Below are 15,052 nucleotides of genomic sequence, written 5' to 3'. Positions count from 1 at the left end.
TCATAATGAGTAAAAATGTTAAACAATCCCAATAAACACAACACAATAATAACAAATATTAATGCAAAGTTGTTGGTTCATCACCATTTGGGTTTTTACCATGTACTAAGTTAAGAACAAGAACTTAAATACAATTTATGATATTTAATTCAAGTTAATGTTAATAGTATTAAAATATTATAGTATTTCATTTTTATAACAACCAGCGTTGCTCTAAAGTCATTTATAGGTTCTCACATCTTAAACAAATAAATAATTGTCCCTTAGATAGATTATCTATTTATTGATATTTATTTTTGAAATTATTTACAAAAAATTGTAAACTCTATTTAACTTGTTTTAAAAGTTCACAATCTATTTCAAATTTCATATTATTTTCCAAATACAACTGCTAAAAAGTTTAATGTTTTATTTTCCAAACATTTTAGTTATAAAACCATTTTTAATATTGGAGTGTCAGATAAACAAAAATAAAAGAAAATCACTTTGCCGAAACATTATGTGCATACACTAATATGTCCCTTAATTATATTACATGTTCAAAAGTAATGTAAATATATCATTTAAGTTTTTCTTATTACTTTACTTTTTCTTATTTTTATTTTTGAAAAAGTCGTAAATGCTGAAATATTTGTAAAAGCTAAAACTATTTTAAGTTTTTTAATTAAAATAAATGAAAAACTTATGGAATTTGAAATTTCATTTTAACTACAATTTTATAAAAATGATCTTTGTAAAAAGAATTATATACATTTTTACAAAACATATACATGACATAGAGAGTGTTAGTACTTGTGAAGTAAATTTAGTTCAATTGGTGAGTGTTGCTTTATTTGTTCAATGTGGTTGGTTTTCTTTTCTTTCTCTCTTTTGTGCTTTAAAAAGAAGCAAATAAAATATCCCAACAATTATCTCTCAACACGTCACCGTTTTGACTCCTTCCTTTCAACCCACTCTCACCTTCTTCTGCCTACATGCGCTGCATCTATTGGGCGGTGACACGATTTCCGTCACTGACGTGTCACTGTAACAAAGCCCTTGCTGAGGCATATCTCGTTGAATGAATCCTTGAGAGAGAGAGTGGCCTTTGGATCTGAAATGGGTTTCTTCGATTTCATCGTGTTGATGTTGGGGTCACTCTTTTTGTTCAAAGCTTTCGATTTTGCTTTTTTAGTCTCTCTCTTCTGCTCCATTTGATTCCCCCAATTCTTCAGTGTTCAAACCCTAATCTGTTGCTATGAGGAAGAAGCTCGATACCCGTTTCCCTGCTGTAAGTGTTCTCCACTTTCTCTTTGTAAAGATTGTATCTTGTCGTGGGTTTCTGTTGTTTGGATGCAAGGAAAAGTGCGTGGAAGTGACAGCAATTGAGCTGATCTCGACTGTGCTTTTGTTTGTCTTTTCCTTTTTTTTTTCTTGAGAAAAAAAGGTTCTGGTTTATGGTAAATGTTTATACTTTGTTAGGATTTATGGGGTTCATGTGTTTGGGTTTATGGTCTTAGTAATTGAAGTGGGTGATTTTATGTTGATGTGGGTATTCTGGAGATGTGTGTTACTTTTAGGTTATTGACTTAGCTTAGGTCATTCAAAAGGAAAAAACTTTTTGGGTTTGTTGTTTGGGAACTGTGGTTTAAGAATACTTGATTGACGTGTTAGTGGAGACTGCTGAAGAGGGTACTGATGGGTTTATGTTTTCTGTGTTTCTGATAATTTGGTTCTCCCACAGTCCTCATTTGTTGTGGACTTGGGATAGAACCGGCCATTTTTAAATTCAAGAATTCAGTATCCCATTGTGAAATTACATCTTCTCTGAAATTTCAAATCCGTTTTGCATGTTAACCTGATTTCTGTTTAAAACGTGTGTCTACTTCACATTTTTAATATTTTAAAGCCTGAGTAAATTTCTCGCATTGCTTGTCAAATGTTAATTATTCTTCAGAATATGGTGGGCTAACTAGTTGCGAGCTGAGTTAATATCAGTCTTTAATGTAAGGTGTCAGGGATTTATAATAGAATACAGTTATTCCTTTAAGGACTGATTATGATGACATCAATTAGAAAGACTATTTGATGATAGTGGCATTTTCGAATCTATGGTAATTTTCAGCGGGGTGTTACTGTTAGGCATAGCTTTGCTAAATCGGGTGGGATATACAAGTAAGGAGTAAAGAAGGAATTTGGGTTGCAAGGAGGGTAGGAAGGAATGGAAAACAATTATAAGCAACGAAAAAGGGAGGGAAGCCAATGAGGGAGTGTTTTAGGCCTTTTGGGTACTGGTGGAAGAGATGCGGACACTTGAAGTGTTTCTTGTTTTGTGAGGCACTTTGTTCTGTGTAATTGGAGTTTATACCTATTTCTCTCTGATAAAATACCTTGTTTCTATGACTTTTATCCCATTATACCTTTCTAGCATATAGAAGGATAAAACTTTTGGGAGACAGGGCAAGCCACTGCTTGTATTCTAGAAACTTCAAATCAAGTTTTAAGTTGTAATTATATTATGTTCATAAGGACTAATTTGTAATTTGGCCTGTGTTAATTCTTCTAGTTGTCTTTTAAGTATCATGAGGAGTGAGCTCTTGCAAAAGAACAATTTCTTTTGAGTGATGAATCTTCAAATTGCAGGCTCGGATAAAGAAGATAATGCAAGCAGATGAGGATGTTGGAAAGATAGCACTGGCTGTTCCTGTTTTAGTTTGTAAGTTGTTATGGTTTACTGTGTTGTTAACTTCAGACCGCTTCTCGTTTGTTTCTCTTATATATGTTGTTGACATTGCTCTTGATGGATTTCAGCTAAAGCTCTAGAACTATTTTTGCAAGATCTTTGTGACCGTACTTATGAAATAACTCTTCAAAGAGGAGCAAAGACCATGAATTCATTGCATTTGTAAGTCTGATTCTTTTGCTTCAATCTCCCATTTTAGTGATTGAGAACTAACTCAAGAACTTTCTTACAATAATGCCTTTATAGAAGACTTCTTTTATCTTTTTAGATTTAATTTCAATTTGCAATTCCCTTTTTCATATATCTAAGTTAAAAATGGAGGCTAAGTGTGAGACAGGAAAGTAGTCAGTTCTTAAGCTATAAAAATTCATAATCATGTAATCTTAAGTATGAATGATAAAATTTTATTAGAAGCATTTATGTTTAAACTTAAAAGTTAATGCACTGAAGGAATCTATGATAGGACTGGAAAGAAAAATAAAGGGCACCAGGGCCCTTGTTTCAACACTGAAAACTGCTTGCTACATTGTCTAAGCTTGCCGATGCTCAAAATGTTTTAAGTATGGATTAACTCTTAAAAAGGTTTTCTAAAAGAAAAAAAGGGGAGGGGGTTGAGTTCCACCATGGGCACCACAGCTTGGCAGGTGCCATACAAATGCAAATAAGGGATGGTGAGTGGATAAGGGATGACAACAATTTTTGATCTTCCAAAAGTCTCATTCACTTGGACTCCAAGTTGTTAAAAAATAAGATCAAAACAGGTCTGACTTAAGTGAAATTAAATCTATTTTTGTTTTCTGAAACTACATTTTAGCTGTGGCTTTTCTCTGCACTGACAATTGCATAAAATAACTGATTAATTGCACGTATGATTCACCTTTTTCTCACCATTTTATTAGCCACGGTCTCATTTTATTCTTTGTTTGTCTTGCCATTTGTTTAACTCCGAAGTCTAACATAAATAATTTTAGTTTTACGAGCTAAACAATTTATCTGGTTGCCTTCTAAATAGGATACTTCATTTGTGATTTCAAATATTAGTAGCTCATGGAAATGTTCAAATATGCTACCGTGCATTCTTCTGAATTGTGTGCTAAATATTTTGGAGGGTATTCACCTTGTCGATTCTAAAATTTAAGGAATTGATGGCACCGAGGAAATGCCTTAACAACCCTAGCATTTCTTGTGTTCTCAGACATCTTTTAATTAATTTTACTATGATATCCAGATCCCGTTTGGTTATGATATTATATTGTTTCTCTTATCTGCCTTCCAAACTCCATTTATGATAAGGAATATGAGCTATGAAATCAAGTCCAACAAATTGTGACTGTAAATTGCAGGAAACATTGTGTACAAAGCTATAATGTCTTTGACTTTCTGAGGGACGTTGTTAGCAGAGTTCCTGATTACGGTCATGGTCATGGCCATGCTGAGGCTGGTGCTGATGATCGGGCCATTTCAAAAAGAAGGTTTGAAGTCCAATATCTTTGTTTTGTTTTGTTGTTTTACCCCTCTGATATGCATATTATGTACTTAACATTTAACAATGTTGTGTACTTTTCCAGGAAAGCTGTCGGTGATGACTGTAATGATAGTGATGAAGAGGCTAAGAGGAGCAAGATGGTAATTTCATTTTTCTATGTATTTGCACAAAAACCCTTAATAACGTGCTATTCTATCTTCATTAATGCTTGTGGCAACCCTTTTGTTTACTTAAGAATTTGTTTTAATTTCTCATTTGGTACCAATGACGCATTCATGATTAAGCCTTTTCCACAAAAGGACTCATATCTTATCAGTAACATAGAATCCAAATTGTTTAACTTTATGGAAAAAATAAGTCCCCTAAATGATTGTATAAAAATATACTTTCTTCACAAGGTATTAATATTATCATTTTCAGTTTTAGTTCTGACAAAAAATCAGTACTTACACATCTGCATGTCTACGACTTTCTTTCAAATGTTACCATATCTTGCACCCTATAAAAGGGCTATTTGGTTTATGAGAAGTTTTATATGTTCATTTGTAATTACAAAAATGTCACCTTGTTTACATTTTATTTGCTACTTTTAAAACTTTGTACTGGAAATTGTGATAATTGCTATTTTCTGTTTTATGTTTTCATTAATTCTATGTGGAAATACTAAATGACAAGAAAATATTTTCTCAAACTAAAGCTTTTACTAGCATAGTTTGTCATCTGTAGAACAAAAGAAAATCATGAGAGTCTTGGAAATGATGTTGGTATATATCCCTAGCAGTCCCTTGATGTACACCATGTTTTGCTCAATAATGTTTTTCTTCTATTCCAGCAAGAGTTGAGCCACACTGGCACTACTGGCAGGGGAAGAGGCCGGGGCAGAGGAAGAGGCCGCGGCCGAGGGCGACCACCTTTAGTAAGAGACACATATCACCAGGATGCCGAATCTGAGCCTTGCACCTCTGTTCAGCCGAGCAACCATCAAAGTACAAACCCAATTGTTGCAGTGGACAGTGGTTCTGAGTCAAAAGATATACCAAAGGAGGAGAATGTTGCAATTCCTGTTGTAAGCACTGATTCACTCCGGAACATTGACCTGAATGCCATTACGAATGAAAATGATGACAAAAAAGCTAGTGTGGCAGCTGATACCTCATTGCCGGAACCTCCTTCAACAGAGGGCAAGCATGAAGAGATTCTGGGGTGGCCCCTTCCTGATGTGGACAAGATGGCCATTGATTCAACACAGCTTGCACAGCTGGGTAGGCCACTAGAAGAGGAGGAGGAAGATTATGACGAGGAGGAGGGGTAAATATTATAGTCTTTGGGTGATTAGATTAGTGAAAAAGCTCATGATAACTGTAGAATAAGTACATACTAGTGTTATGATTATGAGTACCCACTAGCTGTCAAAACATGTCCCATGTTGTTGGCGGCTGGCTGAAAAAAGGGTCTGAATGTACCTTCAGATCCCCCTTTTTATTAATCTGGTTTGTATGTGTAGCTGATGTATCTTTCCATTGACAAGTAATGTTAGCTTTGTACTTTTAGGTCTACAATGTATGTATATCACAATTCTAGATGGAGTGAAATTTATGCATGCAACCTTATTTAATATTGCTGCAGAAACTTTGACTGTTTGCCAGTCTCTCAGCTAATGTCTAACCCTTTTTGGCAAATGATGGATTGGCATATCTATAGAAGTAAAGGTTGGCCAAAGTAGTTTGTGTCATCTGCATTGCTTCAGAATTAGATGAATAGTTGTTCTGGTGATGTTTTACAAAAATCAAACACTAAGTCTTTGTTATAAAAATTAGTTGAGTTTGAGTATTTCTTACCATTTTTTCAAATAAAAGGTTTTTTATGTTTTAAAATTTCTCACAAAAGCATCGGTAGAAAAAGCACAATCTGATACCCTTTGTTCCATTTGTAAACGTTTTTGGAAGTGATAATAAAAGTGTTACATCTTTTTCCACAATCAAGTGTGGCCTTCGTCTTTTTCCACATATAAATGGAGTGTTTGTTTTCTTGTGTCACTTCACAAAAGTAGAAAGAAGTTCCTGGTGTTTTCTGGCTCCTTTGCCACTAATAGGTTTCCTCTTTCTCTTCAACCAGTGTTAAAATTTTATATTGATTTCGAAAAGCTCTATCCGAATCAAAAGGATTATTTTGCAACGGATACTATATACTTTCGAGACTAATTCTGAATCAACCTTTCTGATATATATTGCTAAATGTACTATACGCGCTAAATGTCGTTTTCAAATGCACGTTTTAAAATTATATAAATATAAACATGATTTATATCATTCTAGACTAGGTATTCTTCTGAAAGAAAAAGAATTAATATATCATCTAATTCATATTGATGATATAATAGATCTATATAAAACATTCATTATTTAACCTTTTACAAGTTAAATCGTTTAATAAAAATATTAGCAATTTGTTATATAAGTTATAAGTACATTAAACAAGATAATATAAAAATACGTCATCCAATTTAAAATAATTAGCTGTTGTAAATGAAAAACAAGAATACTCTTTCCTTAAAACATGTGAACCAAAAGTAATTAAGTTAAAATTAGGAAAACCGAACTTGCCTATTTTTAAACATATAAAGCATAATCAAAGTTGTACACGAAGAAATAAAACTACGATTGAACCTAAATGTTAAAAGTTTGGCGAAAACGGTTTGAAATACAGAAGGAAACTACAATTAAACCTAAACATTAATATTTGACGAAAACCATTTTTAAGGTAAAAAATTATTCTCATTATTTAGCCATGTGTTAAATACAACTGATCAACATCAAGTCTTAATGTTATTGAAGAAACATTTACGATAAAAAGTAACTAGTGGAAAGTGTCAACCTTTTTTACACTAATAAAAAAAAATGGAAAAAAACAATTACGATAACCGTTACCACAAAAAAAAAATCAGCTCACAATTAAAAAAATTATCGAAATATTTTTACAGAAAACAATTAAAAGAATAGAATCATCAGAAAGAACTACCATATCGAACAAAACTACAAGTAAATCATGAGAAAATTGTGTAAGGCAAACAATTATAAATAATAATATCATTTTTTATATTAGAATACATTGTATGTATATATATTACTATAGTATAGATATAAAACCATGGTACCTTCCCTATCAAATAAAGCCAATACAAACATCAGAGAGAGAAAGGAGTAAGCACTAATTATAGTTGTTTTGAGAGATAAGAGCAATACCCGAAAAGTGTATAATTTATGCGTAACATAGATAATAAGAGTCACACACCCCACACTGAAGAAAAGAAAAAGTATAGTTTAGGAGCCACCCTTCAGATCAGAATTAAGAATGATCTTGTTCCATCTGATTTAGATGTAGTGCCCCTTCATTGTTCTGGTGTACTTCTACCTTGAACTTCTCTTCCTTGTCTCCCCGCTTGACTTTGAGAAGCAGATTAAACTTGGCAAAATCATCAATCACCTGCATAGAAATTTACACACATCCATCAGCCATGATAAATAATAAACCAGTAACTATGCCCTGGATTGATTACACCTCCACAGTCGCAACAGAAGCTTGTAAGCTATCCCCAAATGCAGCTATTCCTTAACAAAGGTTGTAATCACTAAATTCCATATCATTGGGAGCAATAAAGTGATGGTAAGAACATGTTGCAAGTGACCGCTCACAGATATTGTAATGGTTAATTCATACATATTATATTAGTGAGAACTTCGGAAGGGAATAACAATCTTTTCAATACTATATGCTAGGAAAAATATCATGTTAACTCCACCAATAGAGAGGAGCTCAAGTAATTTACTGTAGCCAGAAGCAGATTTCACACCTGATTAGGTGAAATCACATGTCATCTCCACTAATAGTGAGGCTCAGGTCATTAAGTGCAAGCTAGTATCAGATTTAACCTACTAAGTTTAATGTTGAAAGGAGTGTCTTAAAGGTATGCTACATGCATCCCTCTTTATTTAATAAACATGATAGTCTCTCTCTCTCTTTAGAACTCAAAATGCTTAAGATAGGTTTTAGAGTAAATAAACACAATGCTGTTTTATGACTCTTTCCTTCCTTGGGGCAGATAAACAAGGATATCAAGTGCAGAAGTTGGCTTCTTACCTTCAACTTCAATACTTAATATTTTAGACAACTATGTTAAACTGTCATTTCATTTTACCATTTCTATCTACAATTCTATTTGATCAGCGGTAGATTAAACAATACATAAAGACCTCTAATCTGCCACTTTCTTTACTAATTTGATGTGTCTATGTGAAAATGTGTACACACTTGTACAGTTTTTTATTATAAAAGAATACAAATGAAGACCAACCAGATGAAAAATAGTCCAATAGTTAGAAGGAGACCAGAGAAAACTATAGGTCAAACTGTAAAGAGATATAGATAGTAAACTGTCTACCTTTGCATTTAAAACGAGACACCCTACTGGGAAAAACATTTGTTTGCTGTTTTAGAGTTGAATGAATTGATAAAATATCATTACTTAATACATTCAGTAGATAATCATTTCAAAATATTAACCAGGTTTACAACTTACTACTAATCAACACTCCGCTGGTCCCATGACTTATGAGTAAGACAAAAAACAACTTCCAATGTACATAATAAGCGGATAATAGCATATTGCTAGACATGTTTTAAACAACAACGGACAAGTATTTTAGATAAATATTTACAAAAAGACAAGTATTTTAGATAAATATTTACAAAAAAGCTTGTCGTAAACAAATACAAGACAAGTTCAGGTAACATAATTATATCAAAGAAACCAGAAAAATCAGAAATCCTACCATAACTCGGCCCAGACAATCAACAAAATACAACCAACAAAGCTATCCAATTCAACCATGTGATTCTAGAAACAGTTGAGCAAACAAACTAGATCAAGAAAACTTTAAAGAATAAAGAACTAGGCACTGACCTCAGCCTTTGCATCAGCAACCTCATGAAGCACATAGGGTACTAATGAATTAGACCTTTGCTGGATTGTCTTGATTGCATGATTTGCTGCATCTTGAACTTGAGGGTCATGTGTTGGCACAGATTGCCATCCTGATTTGTGGCCCTCTGGTAACAAAGACAGAACCACAGTAGATTTTATTTATTAATAACCACTTCAGGTTCAAACTGACTCAGAAGATACGTGAGAAAGGCAGCAGCAAACATGTGCATGGCAAATGGTACAAACTTCATACATTAATTATCAGTTCATTGCCGTTGCTAATCCAACATATGGGTTTATCTAGATTTAATCAGATTTACACTCCTAAAAGTCTCTTTCAATATTTACATAAGTTATCAGTTTATGACTATTTACACCACCTTAAAAGAGAACTCAACATATTCACATCCTAATGTTGCACTAAATATGAGGATCTAAATTCCAACAAGATATAAATTACCAATATAATTATGACACTTTTCCTGTAAATAAAGCATCAATTTTAGGAGAATATAAAAATAATTAATAAATATCCTAAATAGAATTGCTTAGTCCTATAAAGTTTACAAATGATTGATTTAGAAAATGCCATACCCCTTTTGACACCAAGGTCAGCAGAGGTAAATGGTGATGCAACACCGGCAGGCTTGAACTCTTGAAGTTCTTTGAAGTTCATCCATGGTTTCACCCATACCTTGGCTTCATAGAGCTTCTTCTCACCACCCTCAATAGCCTCGAGAGTAAGGTGATGCAGGGTACCAGCAACAACCTGTTCCTGTGCCTTCACAACCCTAGCAAACTCCAGAAGCGAATTCTTCAACACCAACCAACACAAGACAACAGTTTTAGCTTACCAAACATAGCTCATCACATTGAACATAAAACGGGATAACGAAAAAGAAAGAACTACTGAGATCACTGATCACAATAACAAGAAAGTTCAGCAGTCCAAATAACCTGTGCTATAATCATCACCACAAATACACACACAGATGCATGAGATGTAGTTTTGCATATTGTGAATGACATTCTTGAGAATTTGTTAACTGACGTAGCTAATAGGACAAGACTGCTGATGAAAAAAAAATAGACAAGGCTATTACCGTTGTTGTTTTGACCAGTGAACAAGATTTAACATACTTAAATTAAAATTCAGCTAGTTTTGATTCGATTATTTAGTTCTTATCATAATATTGTTTTATACCACAGAATTTTTTTGAAACATTTCCTCACTGATACGGATTTTTGTTTCAGGGAGAAAAAAAAAACTATTTGACTAAGAATTAACTAAGTTTATTGTAAAAAAAAACCTGCATCGTCGTATCCACAAATGATCAACTTCTTTTCTTTTTAGTTTAGGAACCTAATTAAAAATTCTCGAATAGTTCATGCCCCTGCTATATTAAAACATCAAAACATATATATCAGTACATATGATCAACTTCTTTTTTTTAATTGCTGGTTTGGCTAAAAGGAAAGAAACAGGGCGACTAAACCAAGTTATGAGAAGGTATTTGGTTGAAGAGAAACAAAAAAAAAAAAATAGGAAAGATATAGAAATTAAGAGAGATAGAGTATAAATATTACACTGCATTTCACTGTTCTTTAAAATTATTTATTCTTTCTTTTCTTCCACTCAAAGAAAGCTTAACAACTCTCTGCTTCCTCATCCTTCCCGTCTGAACCAAAAAGGACATAAAACGAAAAAAATGTTACGTTTTTTCATGATTTCTAGTGTATCGTGGTAATAATACAATCTCCCCATTCTACTATTTCTAACCCTTGTATCAAGTTTCATGATTTCTCTAATAAAATAAAATTATTTTCAGTTCCTTAACCAGTGTTATAAAAGCATCTCCAGTTTGAGTATTTTAATTTTCAATAATATCTTTAAAAATGAATGAATACTCTTGTCAACCTTTAATTTAAAGGAACTCAAAAATTGAACAAGTTTATAATCACTTTAGAATTGAATAAGAAGCTTTTTTATATTTAATTTTAAGCAAAGTGTAATTAAAATAATAGTTTTGTTGATAACGAACTTGCCAGGAACACCGTAATTTTTATCCTTCATCAGTTGTTGGATTGGAATTCAACACAGTGCATTAAAATTTGCAAAAGTGCTTTAGAAATTATACTCCAAACACAACATAAATAAAACAATAGATAAACCTGCTTCTTGTTGTGCTCGTCAACCGCGAATCGCGCGAGAGATTCAGTCTCGAGACTGTTCTGAGACCCTTGGGAGTCGCGCACGCCTCCGACAGTGGCCATCGGCGCCTGGCGATGGAAGTGGGAGCAGTCGCCGGAAGAAGATCGAAGGGCGAAGAGTGCGAATAGAAGGAAGAAGAAGAAGACGGAGAAACGCGACGACGACGACGACGACGGAATGGGAATTGAAGAGGTTGATGCTCTCATTCGGTTTCGTTCTTGCTTTGAAATAAAGAGTTTTTCGGTTTCTTTGTTTTTTGTTTGTTGGGCCAAACAGAGCGTAATAACTGCGTTGCGTTTATTAGTAGGCTTTGTTTGGACGCGGCATCGTTGCTTCTCTCTCACTCTAGGTGCTGTATTTAATTCTTTTCTTAATTCTTAAGCGACTTGAACGAAACGGTGTTGAGATGTTGACACGTGTCTACATTGTATTTCTACACCTTACTTAAAATGCATAATAGGACAACATTTATCACTACACGTGTCCGCATTTGAGATCATTTATGTTTCGTACTCATTTGTGATTTGAACTAGTGTTTGAGATTACATGTGTTTTTGAAGCGGTAACTGCATTTGTTTCTTTTCAAACACTACAATACTCAAGTTAAATTGAATAGAGAAGATAAAAATTAAGAAATTTATATATAAAAGAACAACAAAAAAGCTAATATATTTCAAAAATTATAGCAAATATACTAGAAAGCCAATTGAAATACCTTCTTCAATATTATAATAAAGGGTAAATTATGTTTTTGATTTTATTTTCGTTGAGAAAAATCAATTGGTCACTTTTTTTTATCTCAATTTGGTCATTATTTTGGAAAATTTGATGTAATCAGGTTCTTTCCGATTAATATTGTACTAACAACGTTAAAGATGTGTCCTTACATATATGTCGTTAAAGATGTGTCACATGTTGGTTCATGATTTTTTTTACATTAAAAATTTGTCATGTGGCAAATTGACGTTACATGACCGTAACTATGTGATATGGTAGTAATAATGTCATGTATCAATGACACATAGTATGCTAATGACATGTGGTATTACCATTACCACATCACATTGTTAGTGTCACGTGGTACGATGTCAACTTGATACGTGGCAATTTTTTAATTTTAAAAAAATCAAACAAAATTAAAAAAAAATTAAAAAAATCATGAGCTGACACGTGACACGTATTTAAAGTTGTTAGTATAGTACTAATGAAAATTACTTGATTGCATACAATTTTCTAAAATACGGATCAAATTGAAACATTAAAAAAATCAAATTGATATTTATCTACAAAAATTGGAACCAAAAGAATTATTTAAAGTTTGTATCGCATAAAACTTGAAGTTCGAAAGGTAACAAGTCATTATATCATGACTTTCAAACTTGAAAAAAAAAACATCACATAATATAAAGATATTAACAATGGTGAATTCATTTTTTTTTTCTTTTAAGAAAATAGAATAGTTTACGGCATGTGAAAATGAAAAACAAAATATTCCTAATTGAATCAAAGACATGTCTAAGTAGTTATTTAATTGTTGAGATAAAATATGATTATCAAATAACAAAAAAGTTAAGAAGCTTGAGTGGACTTTGGTATAACTTCATGTTGATGGTTATTGGTGGATGATATTTTATGATAACTGTTATTTACACGGTAGATTGTTACACTTATTGAATATACAATCTATTTGAATTATATATAATACATAGTATTAAAAGTATATCGATATGTAATATAAATTTATTTATTTACTAAATTGATAACATAGTTAAAAGATAATTACCATGAGACAATTTTGACAATGAGTATTTAGTTATATTGTTAAATATGTTCAATGTATTGATGATAAGTGCTTAGAATATATAAATTTTTTATATAAATTTGACATTTATCATGCTTTAATTGATCATATTTTGTAAGTAAATAAATATTTTAGCTTATAATTACATAATGAGGTACTAAGAAGATGAAAAATAAGAATTTGATGAAATTTTGATGATTTTGCAGTAATTTCTCAAAGAAGTAAAGATGATGCATCTAAGCCAAATTTTTCTGGTTGAGCTCCTTTAAGGCAGTCAAGGAAATATTTAGAATGTGACTTTTTTAGCTAAACTACAAGAAAACGGTGTTCAACACTTAGGTGGTGCATTGTTAAGCCACAACAAATGAGTATTTACTTAAGGTGGTGCATGGCTCAACCACAAAAAGGTGGTAGTCACAAAGGCGACAAAGGCAAAAGAAAACCCTTCAAAGAAGGAAACCTTTGTATCTAAGTACCAAAAGTTGAGCTGAGCACTGGCCATAAATTTTTATAAATAAATACATTTAGTCCTTATTTTAGGCATTGAGTGGAGGATCAAATATTTAGTAGTATAGTAGGAATGGGTCTATGAGGATAGATAGGCATGCTATTATTGTAAATACTATGTATCCTGCTAGAATTGTATTGTAATATTTTATGAGTGATTGAACTCTCTCGTGTCCAAGTTGGATGTAATCAATTGTAATTCTCTATACTTCTACTTCTTGGACATTTATATATGTTTTCATTCAATAGTTTGCGATTTGATTTGTGTTTATTACTTGGATGACTTGATCACCCATCTTATTTTAGTAGTTTGGATTGAGTTTAAGAGTGCTCTTAAATTGTAGTCCAATCAAATCATCTTACTAATGTTAGAGGTTTCCACATGATCTAGAGGGTGGGCTAGATAAAAGAGTCATACACTTAAGGCAAAAATTCATTCAACCAAGAGTGGAGGAATCGCACTAAGTTTGAAGTCCTTAGGTTGTAAACTGTAGCAATGGATCAAAATTTACCTTATAGTACTCTCATGACATTGAATGTTTTGCATATTGAGTAAACAAGATAATAATGGTGCAGTAGACGAATATGAGATGAAATAAATCATAGTATCTACTCTAGTCGATCTATATAATATATATTACCATCAATGCTTTCAAAATAAAAAAATCCAAAAACTAACTACCAATATACTTGTTAAATCTTTGGGAATACGATAACCCATTCGGTTGTACTACAACTAACTTGGTGCACTTGCCAATAGGTCACACAACTAGATAACTATTTTAAAACTTGATATTGTGTGATGTTGAGACTTAAATATTGGGTTACAAAATCTCAACTTAAGTTTACCCATCAATTGACCCATAAGAAATTGGGTCCAATGAAAGCTTTCATCTAAATATAAAAGCATGTAATTTTTCAACTATTAAAAGAATAATGACAAAACTCGGGAAATGTACATGTCTATATTTTCTTTTCTAGGTGAAAAAAGGAATAAAATAAATAAAGTAAAAAATTTAAGGCGTCATAATCCATATTCAAAGTTGCAGCTCAATATTCAATACTAGTAAGTATACTCTTAAACCCAAACCTCTAAATATAGTACACTACTTATGACTTAGATTACAACAAACTTTTAAAAGAAGATTTATGCCTTTGGTCCCTATTTTTGTTGAAAAATATCAATTTGATCCATTTTTTTATGCGTCTCATTTTGGTCTCCATTTTGAAAATTTTAATACAATCATATCCTTTCCGTTAGTACTACATTATCAACGATAATGTCCTCAATACCCCACCCTTCTTGTTCCATAGGTTTGGATATATTTTCACCCTTTATCCAT

The 15,052-nt window shown here is 32.4% G+C and overlaps 2 protein-coding genes across 2 annotated transcripts; one reads left to right on the top strand and one right to left on the bottom strand.

The window, feature by feature from the left end:
• The first annotated feature begins 966 nt into the window (after positions 1-966).
• LOC114169736 (dr1-associated corepressor-like) lies at positions 967-5,823 on the top strand. The gene is made up of 6 exons (XM_028055007.1): positions 967-1,270; positions 2,623-2,695; positions 2,791-2,884; positions 4,066-4,194; positions 4,291-4,348; positions 5,041-5,823. The coding sequence occupies exons 1-6, from the start codon at positions 1,238-1,240 to the stop codon at positions 5,518-5,520; spliced, it is 867 nt and encodes a 288-aa protein (XP_027910808.1). The 5' UTR covers positions 967-1,237; the 3' UTR covers positions 5,521-5,823.
• Positions 5,824-7,279: 1,456 nt separating this feature from the next.
• LOC114169761 (cysteine proteinase inhibitor 6) lies at positions 7,280-11,747 on the bottom strand. Its single transcript, XM_028055054.1, has 4 exons — positions 11,362-11,747; positions 9,784-10,003; positions 9,169-9,314; positions 7,280-7,691 (listed from the first exon to the last, which is right to left on the bottom strand). The coding sequence occupies exons 1-4, from the start codon at positions 11,605-11,607 to the stop codon at positions 7,554-7,556; spliced, it is 750 nt and encodes a 249-aa protein (XP_027910855.1). The 5' UTR covers positions 11,608-11,747; the 3' UTR covers positions 7,280-7,553.
• Between the last annotated feature and the right edge of the window lie 3,305 nt (positions 11,748-15,052).

This window comes from Vigna unguiculata, chromosome 11 (genome assembly GCF_004118075.2).
Source record: "Vigna unguiculata cultivar IT97K-499-35 chromosome 11, ASM411807v1, whole genome shotgun sequence".
Classification (NCBI taxonomy): domain Eukaryota; kingdom Viridiplantae; phylum Streptophyta; class Magnoliopsida; order Fabales; family Fabaceae; genus Vigna; species Vigna unguiculata.
The sequence above is the reverse complement of the archived record's forward strand: the minus strand, read 5'-3'. Positions and strand labels throughout refer to the sequence as shown.